The sequence below is a fragment of the Podarcis raffonei genome, chromosome 4 (genome assembly GCF_027172205.1).
Source record: "Podarcis raffonei isolate rPodRaf1 chromosome 4, rPodRaf1.pri, whole genome shotgun sequence".
NCBI lineage: Eukaryota > Metazoa > Chordata > Lepidosauria > Squamata > Lacertidae > Podarcis > Podarcis raffonei.
In genome coordinates this window covers 52,715,709-52,735,454 of record NC_070605.1, presented here as the reverse complement: position 1 = coordinate 52,735,454, position 19,746 = coordinate 52,715,709, and the positions used below count along the sequence as shown (strand labels likewise).

The 19,746-nt window shown below is 39.3% G+C and overlaps 1 protein-coding gene and 1 long non-coding RNA gene across 7 annotated transcripts in view; one reads left to right on the top strand and one right to left on the bottom strand.

Moving 5' to 3' along the window:
• GRIK1 (glutamate ionotropic receptor kainate type subunit 1) overlaps positions 1 to 19,746 on the top strand; it is a 254,449-nt gene that overhangs the window by 175,475 nt on the left and 59,228 nt on the right. For all 6 annotated transcript variants that reach the window (XR_008330202.1, XM_053386552.1, XM_053386550.1 and 3 more), the window contains 3 exons: positions 9,845 to 10,012; positions 13,729 to 13,986; positions 17,793 to 17,974. Coding sequence is in view for 5 of the 6 variants with exons in the window: in XM_053386550.1 (XP_053242525.1) it covers positions 9,845 to 10,012; positions 13,729 to 13,986; positions 17,793 to 17,974 (608 nt within the window). In the remaining variant the exon portion in view is untranslated. The remainder of the gene's footprint in view (positions 1 to 9,844; positions 10,013 to 13,728; positions 13,987 to 17,792; positions 17,975 to 19,746) is intronic.
• Positions 19,097 to 19,746, bottom strand: part of LOC128412959 (uncharacterized) — a 71,169-nt gene continuing 70,519 nt past the window's right edge. Inside the window, exon 3 of the long non-coding RNA XR_008330203.1 lies at positions 19,097 to 19,537. This is a non-coding gene — a long non-coding RNA (uncharacterized LOC128412959). The remainder of the gene's footprint in view (positions 19,538 to 19,746) is intronic.

Sequence of the window (19,746 nt, the reverse complement as noted above, 5' to 3'; positions counted from 1 at the left end):
TGATGATCCTCCTGCCAACAAGCCAGGAGAAAGGATGCTAGCAACTTTTAATATAAAACTCAGTGTATCTTCCAAGGAGACCAGTCCTCTGGCCCCTCAGCTACGAGTCTGGACCTGGCATGGTGCAAATAAGGGGGAAAGCTTTGGATAGAACAGAGAATCTGCTGCTCTGTGCTCCCCAGGTCCTCATTAGAATGGCTCTGCATATCTCATTCAAGTCCACTTAGCAATTGGGTGCCTCTTAGCTATCCTCAGAGGAGAAGGAAAACATGTACTCATTTTGTATTGGTGCTAAATAATGATGTGCTACTAGGGGGCTGTGCTGAAGAAGCAAATAACTAATACCTACCTCTCCCAACCTCCTCTCTTGTTGCTTGATATATTTTATGGATGACCAGTTAGTAAATAGGTTATTTATCTGATGTGATAACATTTCATTAGATCTCAGAATAAACTAATCTTCTCAGTTAGTGCTATTCCCACTTCTCTCTCTCTCTCTCTCTCTCTCTCTCTCTCTCTCTCTCTCTCACACACACACACACACACACACACACACACAGGGGGGGGTATCTAGAAGGTGGCGTGTACATTTTCAGTGGTATTCGCACACTTTTGGAATCCTGCCCTCTTCAAAGGAGCACTGTCTGGGCTCCTCTCTTGTGGTCTTTCTCTAAATACTTTTTATTATGCTAAGTCTTTTGACTGCTCTTATTGCCACCATCCTATATATTGTTTCCAAAGGAAACACAAACCCTGCGTAGGTGCCTGGAATCTTGCACTGCGTGGAGATTGGTGTGGCGTGTAATGTGTTTAATCTGATGTTCCTTTTATTACGTTTGATCAATACAATAAAAATATTAAATATTGAAAAGTTTTCGTTGTAAGCCACCTTGTGAAAGTATGTCATGAAAGTCAGGGTAGAAAAATATTACATTTAAACAAATGAATCTGTATATTAATTGGAAGATATTAAGCAGTGCAGACATCATGGTTCTTAATGTTCAATCCTAGATCCAACTGTATTGCATTTTTTTCCCCTCCCTCTCCCCCTGCATGAAGTAGAAAAGAGCACACATATTTCCCTCCTAATCTCAAAGCTGTTCCAAAGATCTAGGTAGATCACTCCCTGGAGTTGAGAAGAAAGGGAGCTTATTATTTCATTGATCAATGAAATGCCATTGCAGTTAACAGAATTAGTTCAGAAGAAAAAGGTAGCAGGAAGGGAACAAATCAGATATAACTCAAAAGACACTGTATTCTTATTTCTCTTTCTTTCTCTTTTATTTTGATTCCAAAAATCAAATTGTTCTTTTAAAGCTGTGCTATATGAAAAGGCTGTGATCTCAGCTAATCCATGCTTTTCCAGGATAAGCTCAGATTTCTGCAGCTACAGTAAAAACCTTATGTTTGTAAGCGCCTTATAGATAACTAATGGGCACTCGAGCAGTGTAACTTTTGATGAGGAAGACATAATGTTTATTCTTTGTACAGATAGCCCATATAACAAGAAAGAGGACTGGGTGGGGGGCAAGATCAAACCATTACATGTCTTAGTTCAAAAATATGCACTGAATGCACAAAAGGTAAAGATTTTTTCTTGAGAATCTCTTTACTTCCCATCCCAAGGTGGTGAGCTATATTATAATGATTACCAGTATATTTTATTTATTATTTTGTGGAACACTTTCTGCATTATAGCTTGCTACATGTGCTTAACAAAGATGTGAGGCAAAAGTGATAATCTGACATATTGATCTCTATAATTTCATTTGATTAAAAATAACATTTTTGTTATTTCACACTGCTCAGGGTTTGCATCCATCTGTGTGCTCCTTCTCTTGACTGTGGATAATTATCAAAAACACAAAGGTAAAGGTAAAGGGACCCCTGACTGTTAGGTCCAATTGCGGACAACTCTGGGGTTGCGGCGCTCATCTCGCTATATTGGCCGAGGGAGCCAGCATACAGCTTCCAGGTCATCTGGCCAGCATGACTAAGCCACTTTCTGGCACATAGACCAACACTATTGAAGGAAGTTACTGTCAAGGTTGCTCTATTTGGATTCAGTCTCTAATCATCTGCGGCCTGATATGGGCATGTTTATAATGTCAAAGCAAATTTGTAGGATCCTTGCTGAGGGTATTGCGGGAAATCAAAATTTTGATGTGACATAGTTGTGAAGGGAATTTCACACATTACTAGGCTTTGGGTGCCCTTTGACAGTGTAAACAAGATTATGAAAGTGTCAAAACACTCTCTTCTTCTCTTGCTCCTCTGTTTCTCACTCACATAATTCCTCTGATAAGGATGGTCAAAAAAATATGTTTTGTTTTCTGAAGGAAGCCCAGAAAAGGGCTCCATAGAGGATTTATTTTGTCCAGGAAAGGTAACAGTTCCATCATTTCAAAGCTTCTTCCTGTAAAGAAGCTCAGGTTGTGTCTGTATGTGTATAATTTTCCCCATTTGCCTCCTGGACTTCAAGGCAGTAGTGGTGACAAACTCAGGGTTGTCATAGGAGAGGCTTTTTTTTGCCAGGAGGGAGAAGTCAGAGGAAAAGGAGAGGCTGGCAAGAGAATATAAGACTCTCAGTTGCTCTTGAACTCTTGCTGGGATAACTGATTCTACTGCGCTTCTTGGTTCAGCTTCCTTCAATGTCCTCTTGCTCAGCTCCTGCCTCATCACTAGATGCTGGTCAGACAATACAATGGATAAATGCATGTCAGTTAACCACTACATTTCATACCCCTGCTTCACTGGTTATTCTGATACTTCACCAGCACATAACTGTTGTTCATAGGCACACAAAAATGTTTTTGCTTCCCAAGCAATCTTTTAACATGTTACAGACACGTGCCCACTGTCCAAAACTAAGTAAATCAGGTCAGTTGTTCTTTTAAAAAGGGATTAATTACTGAGAAATTTGGGAGCATGAATTATGTCAATAGAGCCATAGGGAAATACTTTCAGGCTTGAACGCCTAATTGAAAAAGACTCTGTTGGGAACCAGGAACCTCCATATAATAAACACAAAATTTGTTTTATCCTGTCTATCTACATGCATATTTATACATTTTATTTCATATTTGTTATTAAGAAAGTTGCACTCAGAGCAGCTCACAAAAGATAACTTTGTATTTATGGCAAATCAGAAGGACTAATTGATTGACTAACCATATAAACACCCTCACTTGTTGTCAAGGCACACAGGATGACTGCCCTCCTCCCCACAGACAACCATATAGTTAGATAGCCTGTGAAGCATCCCTCCAGGAATACAGTCACCCACCCAGAGCATCTCCATATGAGGTAGCAACGTGGGTATCCACACTAAAAGAGTGAGATGAGTTTTAATGGGTAGGAGGGAATATATTCATTGGGTAGGAGAGGATATATTAATTGCAGTTTATCCCTCCCGGCACCCACATATGTGGGTTGAACAGTTTGAAACAAAATTAAAAGCATAGAAATTAGGCTGTAAAACTTGTTTTGAGCAATCTCAACTATGAAGTAAACTGGCTGCCCTCTTCTTACCCTGCTTAAAAAAGAATCGGACAACAATTTGTAAAGTAAGTTTAGAAGTAAGATTTACGTCTTGGTTCACAGCAGTGGCAGCAGTAAAAACTGCAGTGGTACCTTGGGTTAAGAACTTAATTCATTCTGGAGGACTGTTCTTAACCTGAAGCACCACTTTAGCTAATGGGGCCTCCCGCTGCTGCTGCTGCTCTGCCGCTGCACGATTTCTGTTCTCATCCTGAAGCAAAGTTCTTAACCTGAGGTACTATTTCTGGGTTAGCGGAGTCTGTAACCTGAAGCGTATGTAACCCGAGGTACCACTGTATGTAGGCATAATATTGTGCCTAAAACTGGAGCAAGTGAAGACATGTCTGCATCCAACGCTGGTCAAAGGAAGAGAGAGAGGGAGTGGGGAGGGAACAGGAAGTTACATCTGTGATACAGGAAGCATGATTCCTTGATGCCTTCTCTGCTGCCACTGATTTGAACACCCAAATCCATATTTTTAATTGATGTAGCCTAATTTGTTAGAAAGGTTTGCATATAGAACATCCTGTCTTAGCTCACCTTCAAGACTTTCTCAGCTCTGTGATTCTGCTTCCCCAGGAGTTATGGCAGGAACACATAAGGTTGAAATATTAATTTGATCATGGGGTTCATGTTAATATGCTGTGACAATGTCTCCGGCTGTAATGTCCAAAGGTATTTCTGTACCTATGCAATTAATCTGACTGAAGTGTAAATGGTTGCCGGAAATATCTAATAACCTTCCAGCCTCATTCTCATCTAAGAGTGTGAGAATATGGTGATTTTAATATCTATGTGTGAGTTCTTTACATGTCTTTAATTAATTCATAACTCCACAAACAGAACTTTACTATACATAATTGTATAATAATTCCAGAGAAAAAGTCAATAATATTAGCTCAGAGAAGAGTCTACCCATACTTTGTTCCATAAGGCATTTAAAAGCGAATTCCCTTCTGGTCTTATTTACTTTGTTTATAGCTACTTTTCGTTCATACTTATTTTGTGTTTCTAAAAGTGCACTGTATTTAAAGATACACTGTTAAATAAGTGGGTATTTCACAATTATGCTTTAGTTATTTATGAAAATAATGAAATAACTCTCTTGTGCTGGTTTGAATCTATGTTGAAATGAAAACAGTGGTGTGGTACATAGTTTCCAATGGAAGCAAAAAGATGCATTAAACTTGGGGTGGGAAATCTGTGCGCCTCCAGATTTTCCTGGACTACAAGTCCCATCAGCCCCAGCCAGCATAACCAATGGTCAGGAATGATGGGAGCTGTAGTCTAGCAACACCCAGAAGGCCACAGGTTCCCAGTCCCTTCTTTAAACCATCAGCCCCAGCTAGCTTTTACAACGGTCAGGAATGGTGAAGATGGCAGTCTAGCAATATCTAAAGGGTCGCACATTACCCACCTCTAATACAGCCCACTATTGTCTACACTGACTTGCAACAGCCTTCAAATGCACCGGGCAAAAGTTTTTTGCAGCCTTGCTAACTTTTAACTGGAATTCGTTTATGTTAGGTATAGAACTGAGAGCACTTACATGCAAAGTATAACACATTTGGTAAAATATCAGATCAGTTATTGTCTTTGTCTCAAAAACTGTTGCTACTTGGTATATGCATTTATGTTCTCTAGTGTGACTTATTTACTAGACACTTACTGTAGACAGTTCAAGGTCAAAGCATACACAAGATGTATGACATGACTACATTTTGAAATAATGATTTTAGTAACTACATCTTAGTCCAGTCACCTGAAACATCCATCAGATCTTAGTTCATTCTTTAATACTTTCACACATGTGCAATCAGATGTCAACAGCAGTAAGTAAGGATTCAGAGAAAGAGAACAATGGAGCTTATCTTATGCTAAAAATTCAAATGTATTATTATTCCTTATTCTGTATATATGCTCATTCCCCCTCCCATTTGTCCCATGAATCCTAGGCATGGCTCCAAGAGGTTTGTCTTTTATCTTGCCTCTTTCTCCAAGAAAACCTGCTGAAACAAAACAAATGTCAATTGGGTTTTCGGCAGATTGACGTTTGTTCCGATTCAGCAATAAACAGCAGGTTTTGTCAGGGAAAATGGTGGGACTAAAGAAAAATGTTTTGGACCCATGCCTAGAAATCATGGGCCAAACGGAAGAAGTCATGGGACAAATGGAAGTGTAGATTAGCCCTCTGTCATACTTCCCTCTAAACTAAATACTTCAACCATTTGAGCCTTCCTTGTAAGGGAAAATGCCCCCAAACCTTCATCATTCTGGCTGCTCTTTTCTGTACTTTTGAGCTCTACACTATCCTTTTTGAGCTGGGTAACCAGAACTGCATACAGCATACAGCACTCAAAATGGATTCATAATCATGCCCATGTAGAATCAGGGCAGAATTAGAGGAAGATTTGGGAATATATCCATAGCACACGTCACTCCAAAGTGCTCATTTGCCATAGTATGTGTGGGAATGAGTTTAGCTCAGTATTAGAATGCATTCTTTGCATGCAGAAGATCCCAGAGTCAACCCTTGGCATCTCCAGGTAAAAAGATCAGGTAACAGTTATGCAAAAGTTTCTCGGCTTGACATGCTGCCAGTCAGAGTGAATAAAGCTGGGCAAGATGGACAACTAGTCTGCACTGGTATGAAGCAGCTTCCTGCACTTCTATTGTGCCATTTAAAACAGAGGTAAGGAATCTGTGGCCCTTCAGATGTTGTTGGACTCCATCAATACCAGCCATCATGGCTATTGGTTGGTGGTACTTTTAGTCCAGCAGCATGTAAAAGTTCCTTTCCCCTGCTTAAAGGATTAAATATCACATTCTTCCCGTGAATTTATGAGAGTTTTGGGAAGAGTAAAGGATATGCTAGTGTCTTTAATCCCACAGGAATGCTCTAGCCAATCCATTTTGAAATAATCATTTGAATGCTTCAGGACAGAGTTCTTGGCAGGTTTACAACAAAGTATGCATCATTCAGTTCAGTGAGACTCTTAAGTAAACATACATAGGATGTGGCTGTTAATCTGAATGTTCCAGGCCTTTATTAGGCTGCAAAACCTGTAATAGAATGGACCTGTAATTTTACATCAAGCAAATGAATTGGGAAATTATAGGCTTTACCTCTAAAGACCTTCCACTCAGATCTTCGTATGTATACTCACTATAAACTGCACATTTGTCCAAAGATCTGCACTGACTTCCATGCGCAGACTTTCCTAGCATTTTTAATGATTTATTTCATTATCTTTTTTATATTGAGTTTCTTCCTTGTAGCTCTTTCCAGGCAGTTAATTTCTAAGATACACTAATTATGTTTACCTATATACAGCATCTGACATTTTATGGGTTCTCCATCAAGGCTGCCACTTTAATCTTCCATTTCACCGTCAGTCTAGAGATTATGATTCACAAGCTTGTGAGGTATTGAGTAAATATTGAAACAGATGAATAATTTGTTACTTGCATATATGTCATGATTCCTTCTACAGGAAAGCTCATAAAGTGTATTCAGTGTTTTATTTTCAAAGACGAACCACTGGAGAACTAATAATCTCATAAATAGTTTGCACATTTAGATCATGCGGTGGGGGTGGGTGGGAAATCAATGCCAAAGCAAAAGCAGCAGAATCAGGGAAGTGATTTAACTTTATGGTGTTAAAGGGACTAAATATTGGCATGAACAAAGATGGCACAAGCTAAGCGTAAGTAATGACTGATCTTACAGCTGAGGAACTTTCCAATCTTTAGTCTGGAGGCTTCCTTTAGTTTCATTGAATAACGAGGCTGTGTACACCCAGCAAATTAAAGTGGATCTGATGTACCCTGCATGTACACGTTCTTTTTGTGTCCAGACAATGTTGATCCATGGATAATGTGGTAATGGGGAGGTACAATGTAAACCCCACGTTACCCACCTGTGGAACTACTGAAGGGCATCATGTGGATGTGTTTTTTAAAAAGCACATGTAGGCCCGTTCTCATGTAGCCACCCTCCAGAGCTTTTGTGGAGGAGACACACAAAGAAGGGCCTGCACACAAAGAAGGGACTGCAGGATTTGGGTAGATTCATGTGGAGAGAGGCAATCCTCAAGTTTCTGGGTTTGGAGGAGTATCAGATGATTGGAAAGTCACCGGGTCTTCATATATTTTCCCAGCACACCCCCCTTTTGGTCCTGCCACGTCAGAGTTCAATACTAGTAGGGTAACAGCCACAGAGGTAGTTGTACAAGTCAGAGATGGGAGGGAAAATAACACTTGATCTCCCTTTCCAAAGTTGGAGCTCTCTCTCCCTGTCCTCAGATTGGGAGATCCAATGCACCCTTTGACCCTTGGTGTGCCCTCCCAAAGAATTTAGGATTCCAGGACTGATAAAACTATACTGAATTAGAAACCTGGAGTTGATTAAGGAGCCTTATTTGATTGCAATCTCAACCATACTAGGCTGCTGTGTCTCAAGGCTAATTGATTACTAGAAAGAAATAGATGCAGGCCTGGCTCTTTCCTTTCCGTGTGTCCAGGGTATCTAAGAGGATCTCTGCTGTCTTGTTCATAAATTACACAGAATGTCTCTTAGGCAGTCCTATATCACAAGCAAGGCGGTGACCCTTTTTGTAACACCATTTTTTATGATCAAGCTTGTGCAGGAAAATTACTGGCTGAACTGCAAGAAGTTTGCATTTATAGGAAAAGCAGGATTCTGCAACCCCAAAAGGTGGATGCCAACTCAGTGAGTGAGGGGACGGTGACAAATAGTAGCAATGAAAGTTATTTGGTTCGTGTTCAAACTGACAAAGGAACTGTCAGATGTTTCTTGATGGCTGGAGGGAACTTATAGATATAAATCTTCCAGAGATTACAGGAGTCCTGATAAGAGAAAAATATGACGGACAGAGCTGACTGACATTAATTTCAGCATGTAGCTCAGTAGTTGGTACTATAATCCAAACGAAGTACTATTGGGGAATACTAAGTAGAGTGAACCAAGGGACCAGTAGACTGGTTGGTAATGCCATTATTCATTATCTAAAAGAATTATGGGATAAAGAATTGTGAGGCAGCTGTAATATAGAGGGATACATAATAAAATTGTTTAAGATGTGATCATCTATAAAATTACATGTTATTTAAATGGTAAACCTAATGTTACTTGCTTAAAAAGTGTATGACATTTCAATCTTATTTTCTTCTAAGAACTATTAACATTGTGACTGCTGAGTTAAAATGTAAAGCAGGTTGTAATTCTACTGTGTATTTCCATTTCCTGATTGTCAGATAATGACTATGCTACTCTATACCGGCGACATATAAAAAGCAAAAGAGCCCTTGCAGCACATTAGCAGATTATATTTTGTTGACTGGGAAATATTAAGCAATATGTGAATTGTGAATTTCACATGGGGAAATAAGTGACTGCAAAATTCAAAGTATTCTCTAGTGGATAGCAGTAAATGAGTAAATTATACATGCAAATCAAGAGCTGCAGTTAGATGTGGCTGCTTAAAGAACTTGCTTCAAAATATGCTGTTTATTATGCATTTCTCAAGCCCCACATTTCCACAGAATTTGGCCATGTGATTGATATAATCTAAGGGGCATTATCTACAGTACATGTTCACATACAGCTGGGGCATGAGAGATATTTATTGAAGTAATGACAGGTGCCACTTAAGCTGGACCTCAAATTTTAAAAATATGTGTTATGTTATTGGATACTATACACTTACAATCTTTATGTTGTGATTTACTCCTTCATGCTGTTATCTCAATAAAGGCTGAAAGACAGAGGCCTGGTTCAGACAAGACATCACGCTTACCATAGGCGGAATGCCACTCACTATCTTTGTTGCCCTTCTCTGGACACATGTAATCTGAATCTGAAAAACTGGTTCATCTAAACTCTGGTTTGTTTGAAACAAGTCACCTTCCAACCATGGTTGATGATGTTGGCTTATTTCAACAAACCATAACGACCCTGTGGTTGATTGAAATCAAAATTTACTTCTTCATTTATTTCAAACAATTTATATACCATTTGATTGTTTTTTAAAAAAACCTCAAACTGGTTTACCTTCTCATTATCCTCTTGTGTTGACCAACTGATGGTCAAGCCATCAGCTGAATACCAATATACCAAGGTGCTACAAGAAATAAAATTACTCTCTCCACCGATTTTTTCTCTATTCCTTGTTCTGAAATGGACATTCCTTATTTTCATTTAGATTGGTGTTGTATGTAATGACATGCTAAGACAAGCTAAAACATGACTAAAGCTTATTTTTTTATCTCTTTATTTTCACAGGCGGGATATTTGAAACTGTGGAAAATGAACCTGTCAACGTGGAAGAGTTAGCTTTCAAATTTGCAGTCACCAACATTAACAGAAACAGAACACTGATGCCTAATACCACATTAACCTATGACATCCAGAGAATAAACCTTTTTGATAGTTTTGAAGCTTCAAGACGAGGTAACTTCTAAGTGACTCTCAAATGTTGTGCCCACATTGCCTCTAAAAATTTCTGTCTTTCCTTGTAGTCAGTTTATTGCAGCTAAATTTAGCTAATAAATGTCAAATAGGTTGGGTTTTTTTCAGTATAATCTGTGACAACACATCCAGGCCAGCATATTTCTTCAACCACAATCTAGGCCTTTACTGCATAATTATCTGAAACAATCTAATTCTTTGTTTTGTATAAGATTTGAAATGGCTGTAATTGCTTGCGATATTTAAATATCTAGAGAGCCATGCTGAGCTGATCTTCTTTGCTAATATTTAGCTCTGTGATAGTAATAGTATGCGACAGAAAATCAAACATTTTCTCTCTTCCCTGCTTATAAATGAGCAGCCTTTCTACAGTATGGGACATGTAGTATTTCAGTATTTAATCTTCAAGCATTTGTAAAGGGTTGTGTGTATTGATGTGCACCACAGACATACTATCAATATTTTGAGAGAGCAGACCGGTTACTATCCTTGCATTTGTTTTGCCTGTGTCTCCGAGTGTGAATTTTTGTAAAATATTTTTAATTAAGCCCTGACCATATAGGAGTATTGACAAAATGCCCCTAGACCACAGTCTACTTGAATCACAAAAGTCTACTTCAATCAAGTCAGCCTGTAATGGTATAACCTTGAAAGCAGAAAGCTTTTCTAAACAATAACCTTTTAAATTAAAAATTGATAGAGGAAAGCCCCACAGAATGTTAAAATGGAACATTTGTATCTGCATTTTTGAGCATTTATTTATTTATTGAAAACTTATCCTACTCTTCTGAATAAAAATTATTCCAAGGTAACATGCATGGTAAAAAAGCAATACATCAATTGTAACAGAATAAATAGTTGTCTGCCCCACTGAAACTTCTAAGGAACAATTAAAATAAAAAGTTATTTAAAACATGGTTAAAGAAAATGGAAGTAAAAGATCCCTTAGCTGAATAAAATTTCCTGCCTAAAAGCTACCTTAATCAGATTTATGAAAATATTGCTGGAAATCACTGTTGGATTTCAAGGCTGTAATAAGTTTATGTGAGTAGTAGCAGCATGGTAGACAGTTTCATAAACTTATTTGCTAGTAAACCTATTTGATTCTCAGAAACTGAAGTCCGTTATGTAGTGAATACATTTGCAGAGCGCATTCTGAATCCTTTCTTAGTAATTCATGACTCTGATGCCACATGTGGTTCCATCAGAAAATGTACAGGTCTTTATTTCAAAGGACCATGAGATAAATTACCATTTATATGATATATGTCAAGAAGGCCTCTAAGAGGTGAATGACTAGTTGTGCCTAAGAAAAATCAACAGTCCCAAGTGGGCTTTTTGATGAGGCAGGACTTCTGGTCTGCATGTAGATTAGATGGTGTCAGACATGCCTTGTTTCTTCAGAGAAAGATAAATGGATTAAATGCTTGCTTGTCTGGCATCCTGAGGAACAATTTAATAAATCGCTCAAAAAATTCTAATCCCTGTGGAATAAAGTATGAATACTTCATGATCAAACAGTCGTATCCCACATCCCTTATTACCTTGTCTCTCCTCTTCCACCTGCCTTTAGCTTCTCTAAATTTAGTGAACTCTTCTTGTGGAGACCTCACTTTTGCAAATTATATTGTGGAAGGTAGCACATGTAAACCGAGGCCACTAAACAAATAATAACAACAACAATAATAAAAGTTTGAAACATAACATAATGGGGCTAAGGTCATACCATCAATTTCTCTGACAACTTCTCCATAGTAGATGATAATCAACCCTGTTTGCTTTCACCTCTTAGTTAGATTCTCATTGTTGGCTAGTTGCCTGAGGTGATAAAATCCATATTACTACATTGGTAAGCTGAGAATAAGGGTTGACTTGATGCAAGTAGATGAAGGACGTATCCAGGTTGAAATGCAGTCATCGTTTACTGCCATTCAAGCCACTTCAGGTAGCTTTATATAGATGTGATAATTGTGATTAGAGTTGCAGTTGAGTGCATGGTGACACACACATGCACATAGTCTTTTACTAGATGCTACATAGGACATTTTTCTGTCTCAGCCAAAACCGCAAATGGAGCTACCCCAGGCAGAGTCAAGATGTGTAGTCTTGAAGGCTGACCAAGTTATTTTGGTACCTGATGAAGAAAATCCCCAAAGTACCTCTCCTTTGGCTAAGCATACAACAATAAAGCATGACATCCCAACTGCCTCTTCCAATTTCTAATGGCAAGGCTGGCTGTGCAAAGTTCTTCACTGTTTGACTGTAGAACCGTTCAGAACATCTGCTTTGGTCCCAGTTTCAAAGCCAGAACAGGCTCATAGCTTTCAGAAAAGGACACTTTTGGGATAGTTTCATTTTCATTGGTTGGATGGCTCTTAAGTGATCTTCTTACTACCTTTAAAATAAAGCAGTGGGCAAACTGCACCTTTCCGCCCACATGTAGCCTTCAGTCTAATTTCATGTGGCTCTCAGCCTAATTTCAAAAGCAATTTGCAAGTGATCCATTCAGGCCTCTTGCAAGAGCGGTCTGTCCCTTCTGCAGCAGCAGAGGAATAGAGAATTAGAGAGAAAAGGGGTGATGCGCCCACTTTGGCTCTGACTCTGCACACCGCTTCCTAGGATGCTCAGTGGTAGAGTATTCATCAGCAATACCTTTAAGTGTCTTAATGCAATCCAGTGGTGTCCAAACTTTTTACAAAGAGGGTCAGATTTGATGAAGTAAAGGGCTGTGAGGGCCAACCAAAGGAGCTTTCTTTAGGATTGAAGTTGTTGAGGTTTTTACCCCAGGAGGTAAACTGCCACAGGGGCCAGATTAAACTGACCGTTTGGCCATTTGAAATCAGCATATAGATATTTAAAGGAATTTTAAATATCAGTAAGAAATTTCTCTGATTTGTTGCTCAATATATTATAATTTATCATGAAAGAAGCAAATTTAAGCATGAATCATACATGCTATTTCAAGGATATTAAAATGACTCCAGTCTTTCTTATAAAATAATTTGCATTTTATCAGGGACTCGGACGAGATCAACATGTAAAATGTTATTTTGATTTCCCATTACTAGAATTCTTGCTTTTAAAAAATGATTCAATGCATGATAAATATTAGTATAATGTGCAAATCTCTAGTTCCATCTTTGGTTTCCTCAAAGGTCCACATAAAATGAGTACATCTCACAACATAAAGTGTCACCATGAATAATAGTACCCTTTATCCTCTATGAGTGTTTGCCTTGAAATTAACAAACTATAACACCCTTGGATAGCAATTTGTCAGGTAGCTTGGAAATCCTTGCTGTGCAATGAAATGTATCTATGTCACTGTGCCATGCATCATAATTCATAAGACTTTCATTGGGTGAATACATTACTAGAACAGCTCAGGGCTCCTGAATGTCTCACAATCGTGACTGAGGGATTTGAAGTCAGCCCTATTTAAAAGTAATGAAGTGAAACCCTTGCATTATTTTTATTTGAAGTTCTTGGGGTTTTGTAATAGGCTGTATCCCATCTGTGTAGTTGAAAACAATGATGGTATAAAATTTTGATGAGCTGGCCCTTGCTCCCCCCACCCCAATTTTGAACTCATTTCCCCCCAAATTCAGCAATTCCACCTATTCAGTTAGACAAAAGAGCAAAAGAGTAAAATGGTCCTACAGCATAATTGGTCTTTTCATTATCCCTCTCTCATACAGCATGTGATCAGCTTGCTCTTGGGGTAGCTGCCCTCTTTGGACCATCTCACAGCTCATCAGTCAGTGCGGTACAATCTATCTGCAATGCACTTGAAGTTCCACATATACAGACCCGATGGAAACATCCTACAGTGGATAACAAAGATTCATTTTACATCAACCTCTACCCAGACTATGCAGCCATCAGCAGAGCAGTATTGGATTTGGTGCTATATTACAACTGGAAGATAATAACTGTAGTATACGAAGACAGTACAGGTAGGCATCACAACACTTTTTAAAACACACTGTTGTTTATTATTATTTATCAACTTTATATCAAAAAAGATACTGAAAGAGAATGTATATATTTTCTCTATTTTTCCTTTGTGGAATATTTTCTTGCCACTGCACATGAATGCAAGTATATATATAGATGGCCACGTGCTTTCTGAGCATCAATTGTGGATCAGACATTTTCCTTAATCAATTCCATTTCCTTAAAACTCACCGGTAGCTATTATGCGGACTTTTGCTGCCACAGGACAGTATATGACAAAGGGATCATTTTGAGCCAAAGAGTTCTTATCAGCAAACGGAAATTACACCTGAAATTATTGTGCCTGAAGCCCCATTTTTCTCTGTTAATGTAACTTGTGTCACAGTGGCTGAACCGGGTTCTTTGCTGCTTAATACAGCTGAGCTGTGGATTTACAGCCAGCTTCCCTCTGCTAGCTCATCAACTGTATAAAAAGTCCTTTCAGGAAGCCTGTGAACCTGAATTTTGCAGTTTGAGGCCTCCCTTTTAGCAGCCAAACTATGCTTTGTATTGTGCTACTACAATTTCCACTTGAATAATCATAATGGTTCATATTCTGTATTGGTTTGTGGATGCTTAAAAACTGAAAGGAGAGAATCAGTCTACCAAGGAAAAAAGTCAATTTTCCTCATGCAATGCGAGGCCTTGAGCTAAAGCCAATAGCTCGCAGCATAGCAATCACCACTTCACATCAGAGGAAATAGGGTGATACTTTATGCTGCTTTATACTTCAGCTTGCATTCTATTAGTGCACTTCTAATGCCAGAGATGCTAAGTAGGTTTGCACAGGAAGTAAATCAAATGTGCTGGCAGGCTGATGATTCATTTTCAAAATTACCATTTGTCAAAAGGGCTTTTAGGCGATTCCTGCTTTAATTCAATATCTTTTTCTAAACAGCCCCATTATCCTTTGGCTTCATTGGAGAACATCATAAGGGTGTGTTTATGTGTATGAATGAGTAAACAAATTTTGTACATAACTGGACAGAGGGTGCAAAAGAAACTCTTGAATGTCTTTTTTTAAAGCAGAGGATTATTTACCTATTGACCTCAACAGACAGCAACCTACTGTATTTTAAATATTTGCAGCCTGATCCTCCACCCATATTTGGATATAAACAGATTTGGAATATATTTGTAAGCACCCTTTCTAGGAAGTATGTCTGAATCAAGTTGGGCTTACTTTTGAATAATTATAGGATTGTGCGATACACCTGACTCAAGTCAATGGAATCCAGCATCCTGCACCCCCACCCCGTTGATTTCTGCATTACAGGACAGTGACTGTTTTTGTCAACCATGGCCAAATTATTCAACTCAGGACAGGTTGAAAGATAGCTCTATTTTCAAGAGAGGTGAAGGCTTAGAAAACTGGCAGGTGTGTTCTGTCTGCTGACCTTCAGGGCTCTGGATAGTGATACCCTAGGCATCCCTTTGCTATTCAGTTCTACACTTATTGCTACTTGTTGATTTGGTTAAAGATATGCAAATAAAGGGAGAATTTCCAGGTTTGGGGAAAGTACTCTTAGTGAGAGAGATTTAAAATCACAAAATATGCAGCAAAGTAAATGTAGGTTGTTAGACCTTTAAAATATCCTCTTCTGAGTTGCTTCCTAAATTACCCTCTTCCCTTAGCATAGAAAGAGACCACACATTTGTTAAGTTAAAAAAAGGTTAGATTCATGTGCTTTCCCATAAAGCAGTTAGAAAACACAAGCAATAAAAAGTAGGTTATAAAATGTGGCTGTTTCTAAATTATTTGTATAGAAACATAAAGGAGACTTGCATAAGCCGCACAGCTAAGCTGGAGCAACCATCTTAGAACTCCTTACTGGTAAGGGTCACATGGTGGAATGGGAAGGGCAAAGGCTAGATAACCCTTATTCCCAAGTTGAGAAGAGTGACCTAACTAAGCCTGGCAGGACAGCTTACTCTATGGTCTTAACCCCTTCGTGCATTAATTAGAGCATGTTGGTTATATATGACTGATTATTCCACACTACTCAGTATCCATTTGTTTCAATGGGTTTTCTAGAATGGATATTTTTGCAACCACTTCTGTTTCTATGCCCTCTTGTTTCTCCCTTAGGCCCAGCTAGCAACAGCCACTGCACTCCTACACCAGCTACTCTAGTTTTGGACACATGGCTAACTTTGAAGAATATTTATTAGATTTTCCAATTTTTAAAACAAACAAACAAAAACAGAACAAACAAAAACATTAAAAAAGACATACAGTTCATAAATCATACTTTTGAATAACAAATTTCTCATACTTCTCTTCCTTGTATCCCAATTAAAATTATTAGTTCAGCAAATCCTTCATTTAAAGCATTACAGCTTATAACATTACCTTATTTTTCAAACCCTTTCCCCCCCCCTTCTATGTTCCTTGATATCATTACAGCTAGAAACCACTCAATTTCAATCCAACACCATTTATCTTTCCTTAATTTTACAGTATTTCTGTAAATAGTCCTTAATTTTTTTCCAATCTTCTTCAGCCGACTCTTCTCCCTGGTGTGAGGGCGATCTGGCTGCGACGTCTGTCACCCCATTGATCGCCAGGGTTGATTCGGCTGATCTGGCTGGCTAGGCGGGTGTCCCCTCCCTCCCTCACCGCTCCATGTGCGTCCCTCCCGAAGCTGCGCGCTCGGTGGAAGAGGACGACCATCCCAGATAGAAGGAGTGTACCGTTATTCGGTCAAGGGTATACGATAGCTGCGCTCCCCTGCTAGAACCTCCAAACAAGCTCAAGGCACATGGCTAACTTTGTGGGGGAGGGGGGTTGCCTCTCCCCAATTCCTCCTGGTTCCATTTTTGTCTGAGTCTTGAAGTTGGCCACCATGGTCACATGTCTCCCATCTGAACAATGCTTTAAATGGCTTTTTGAAGTTTGTCGGCCTTCTCTGGAGTGTCCAGTAACTCCAGCAAACACAGCTGGGTTGATAAACTACATGGAGCAAAGAGAATCATTTTATAGCCCTCCAACAATGTGACAGAGAAGTTTAAAGCTGGGAAAGACAAGAAGTTAAAATCAAACAGATATTCCACTCCACCATTTCACAATGCTAACTCAAGGAAACAGAAAACAGACAGAGAATACAACCCTCCCCAGTTTCCATTTGACCATTCATGGAGGGGAGGGTGCAAATTAAATGTTGGCTGAAATATCAGACCAGCATTCATCTCAACACCTTGCTAAACTGGACCTGTATTTGGATTCCTGACTGGTTCTCTTACCACATAGAAGTTGACCACAAAATGCTTGCATAGTGCCAAGAGTCACAGCAATCCACTTTCACTAAACATGTGGTCCACAAAACAGAAGGGCAGGCCTTTCATCGCACTTTATTATTTCATTGCTTACTGATCTTTAATGTAAATTAAACGCGAGGTTTTCAGAGTGTGACTTGTTTAATATTAAAGGATATTGTGATCTGAGGCTCAGAGAAAGAGGCCCTGTGCTCTTTTGGGAGGAGGGTGTGGTATAATTTTAATAAGTAAACAATTATGTGCCAATAAGTTTCTAAATAGATTTTCAGGGTGTGTTTTTTTCCTGGGTGAAGGTGCCCATAAAGCAAAAAGAAACTCCTTAAGCTTCACCAGTGAAAGATCTGATAAATGATATGCTAACACATTAAGCTTTTATATGGAGTAAATTTGAAATATATTGCGGAATGGTGAAATTAAATGTTGAGTCTAAATGACAGTGAAGATTCATTGCACAGAACAGCTATTTGAATGATTGGGTGTCATTTTCCAGGTCTAATTCGCCTGCAAGAACTCATCAAAGCCCCTTCTAGATACAACATTAAAATCAAAATCCGGCAGTTGCCCTCTGGGAATAAAGATGCCCGGCCTTTACTCAAGGAGATGAAGAAGGGCAAAGAGTTCTATGTGATATTTGATTGCTCACATGAAACAGCAGCAGAAATCCTTAAACAGGTAAGAAGGAAGAAAATGCCCATTTGTTTCTATCAAAGTTATCATGCCATCTGCTTTTCAGCTTCTGGGAAGCAATAAAACCGCATTCAGGTGGATTAGATTTTGGCTCATTATCACTGTGTTCAGCAGCTATTTTTCAACAGTGGGATTCTCTTTGAGCCTCTTTTGGACAAGCAAAACCTGTGTGAACATCTCTCAAAAGCTGATTTAAAGGCTATGAACATGTGGAAGATTTCAAAGGTTACCTACCCTGTGCCTGGAGAGGCTCTTGCAGCTTTTAATGATGTCCTGTACGTGCGTAGCAGTCAGAACCAGCAGCTGAGGGTAAGCTCTCTAAACTGAGAGTTTCCTTAGCTTTCCCATATAGTAGTTCTGGGTTAGGATCCCAACCAAGAAAATCAGGCTGTAAAGCTCTTTAGTGCCTGATCTGCTATTGTGCTGAGATGCATCCTGCAGGAATAGCATGCATGGTAGGCTGAAGTGCAAATGTGTATACCTGACTATGTGTATGTGAATGCAATTATGTTGCAGTCACCAGAGTTTAGGAGCAGGAACTTCCCTCCTAAAATGTATAAGCCCAGCACAGTGCACTTGTTGGTGCACTGTTGATGGGCATTGCCAATCACCCCCCCATATTTTATTCAAGTTGGCACCCCTGCCCACCAGGATCCTGTGATAATGTGATTATTCGAGGAAGAATGAATGGTTGGGCCTTCTATGAGTAGAATGCGCACAATTCCTGCTCAAATTAAGATTAGCATAGCCTACATATGTGTGAATTGATGCTTTTGAATTATGGTGCTGGAGGAGACTCTTGAGAGTCCCATGGACTGCAAGAAGATCAAACCTCTCCATTATGAAGGAAATCAGCCCTGAGTGCTCACTGGAAGGACAGATCGTGAAGCTGAGGCTCCAATACTTTGGCCACCTCATGAAAAGAGAAGACTCCCTGGAAAAGACCCTGATGCTGGGAAAGATGGAGGGCACAAGGAGAAGGGGACGACAGAGGACGAGATGGTTGGACAGTGTTCTTGAAGCTACGAACATGAGCTTGACCAAACTGCGGGAAGCAGTGGAAGACAGAAGTGCCTGGCGTGCTCTGGTCCATGGGGTCACAAGAGTCGGACACAACTAAACAACACCACATACGTGTGAGGCCTTGGATTGGCATTTCATGCCCAAACACATCTCTTTGTCTGCTGCCTGTGTGCATGCATACCACTTGTTCATGCATAGGCTCTATACACAGTTATGAGCTCTTCAAAGAGCTGGAGTATATTAGAGGCAGACTTTTGCAACAAAATTGAGATAGAAACCCCATATCTGGATAGACATCCAAATATTGGAGTTTTACACAATTGTGGAATGCAGATAATTAGAGGTTTCTTGCACATGAAAACTGTAAAAAGTTTTCTAAGAAATTATTCCCACTGTGCTCAACAGGGCTTACCTCTTTGTGTAGGATTGCAGCATTACAGTTTCACATAAGTATATTCTTTCAACAAACCCTGGTCCACTATTCTTTCTTCAAGGGTGTCTTTTTATCACGACATGAAAATTCTTCTCCTTGTCACATATAATAATTTATTATTTCTACCCCAGCCACTCTGGGCGGCTTTCAACAGAACATTAAAAACAGAATAAAATTCAAACATTAAAAACTTCCCTAAGCAGGGCTGCCTACAGATGTCTTCTAAAAGACAGTTGTTTATTTCCTTGACATCGGATGAGAGGGTGTTCCACAGGGTGGGCGCCACTACTGAGAAGGCCCA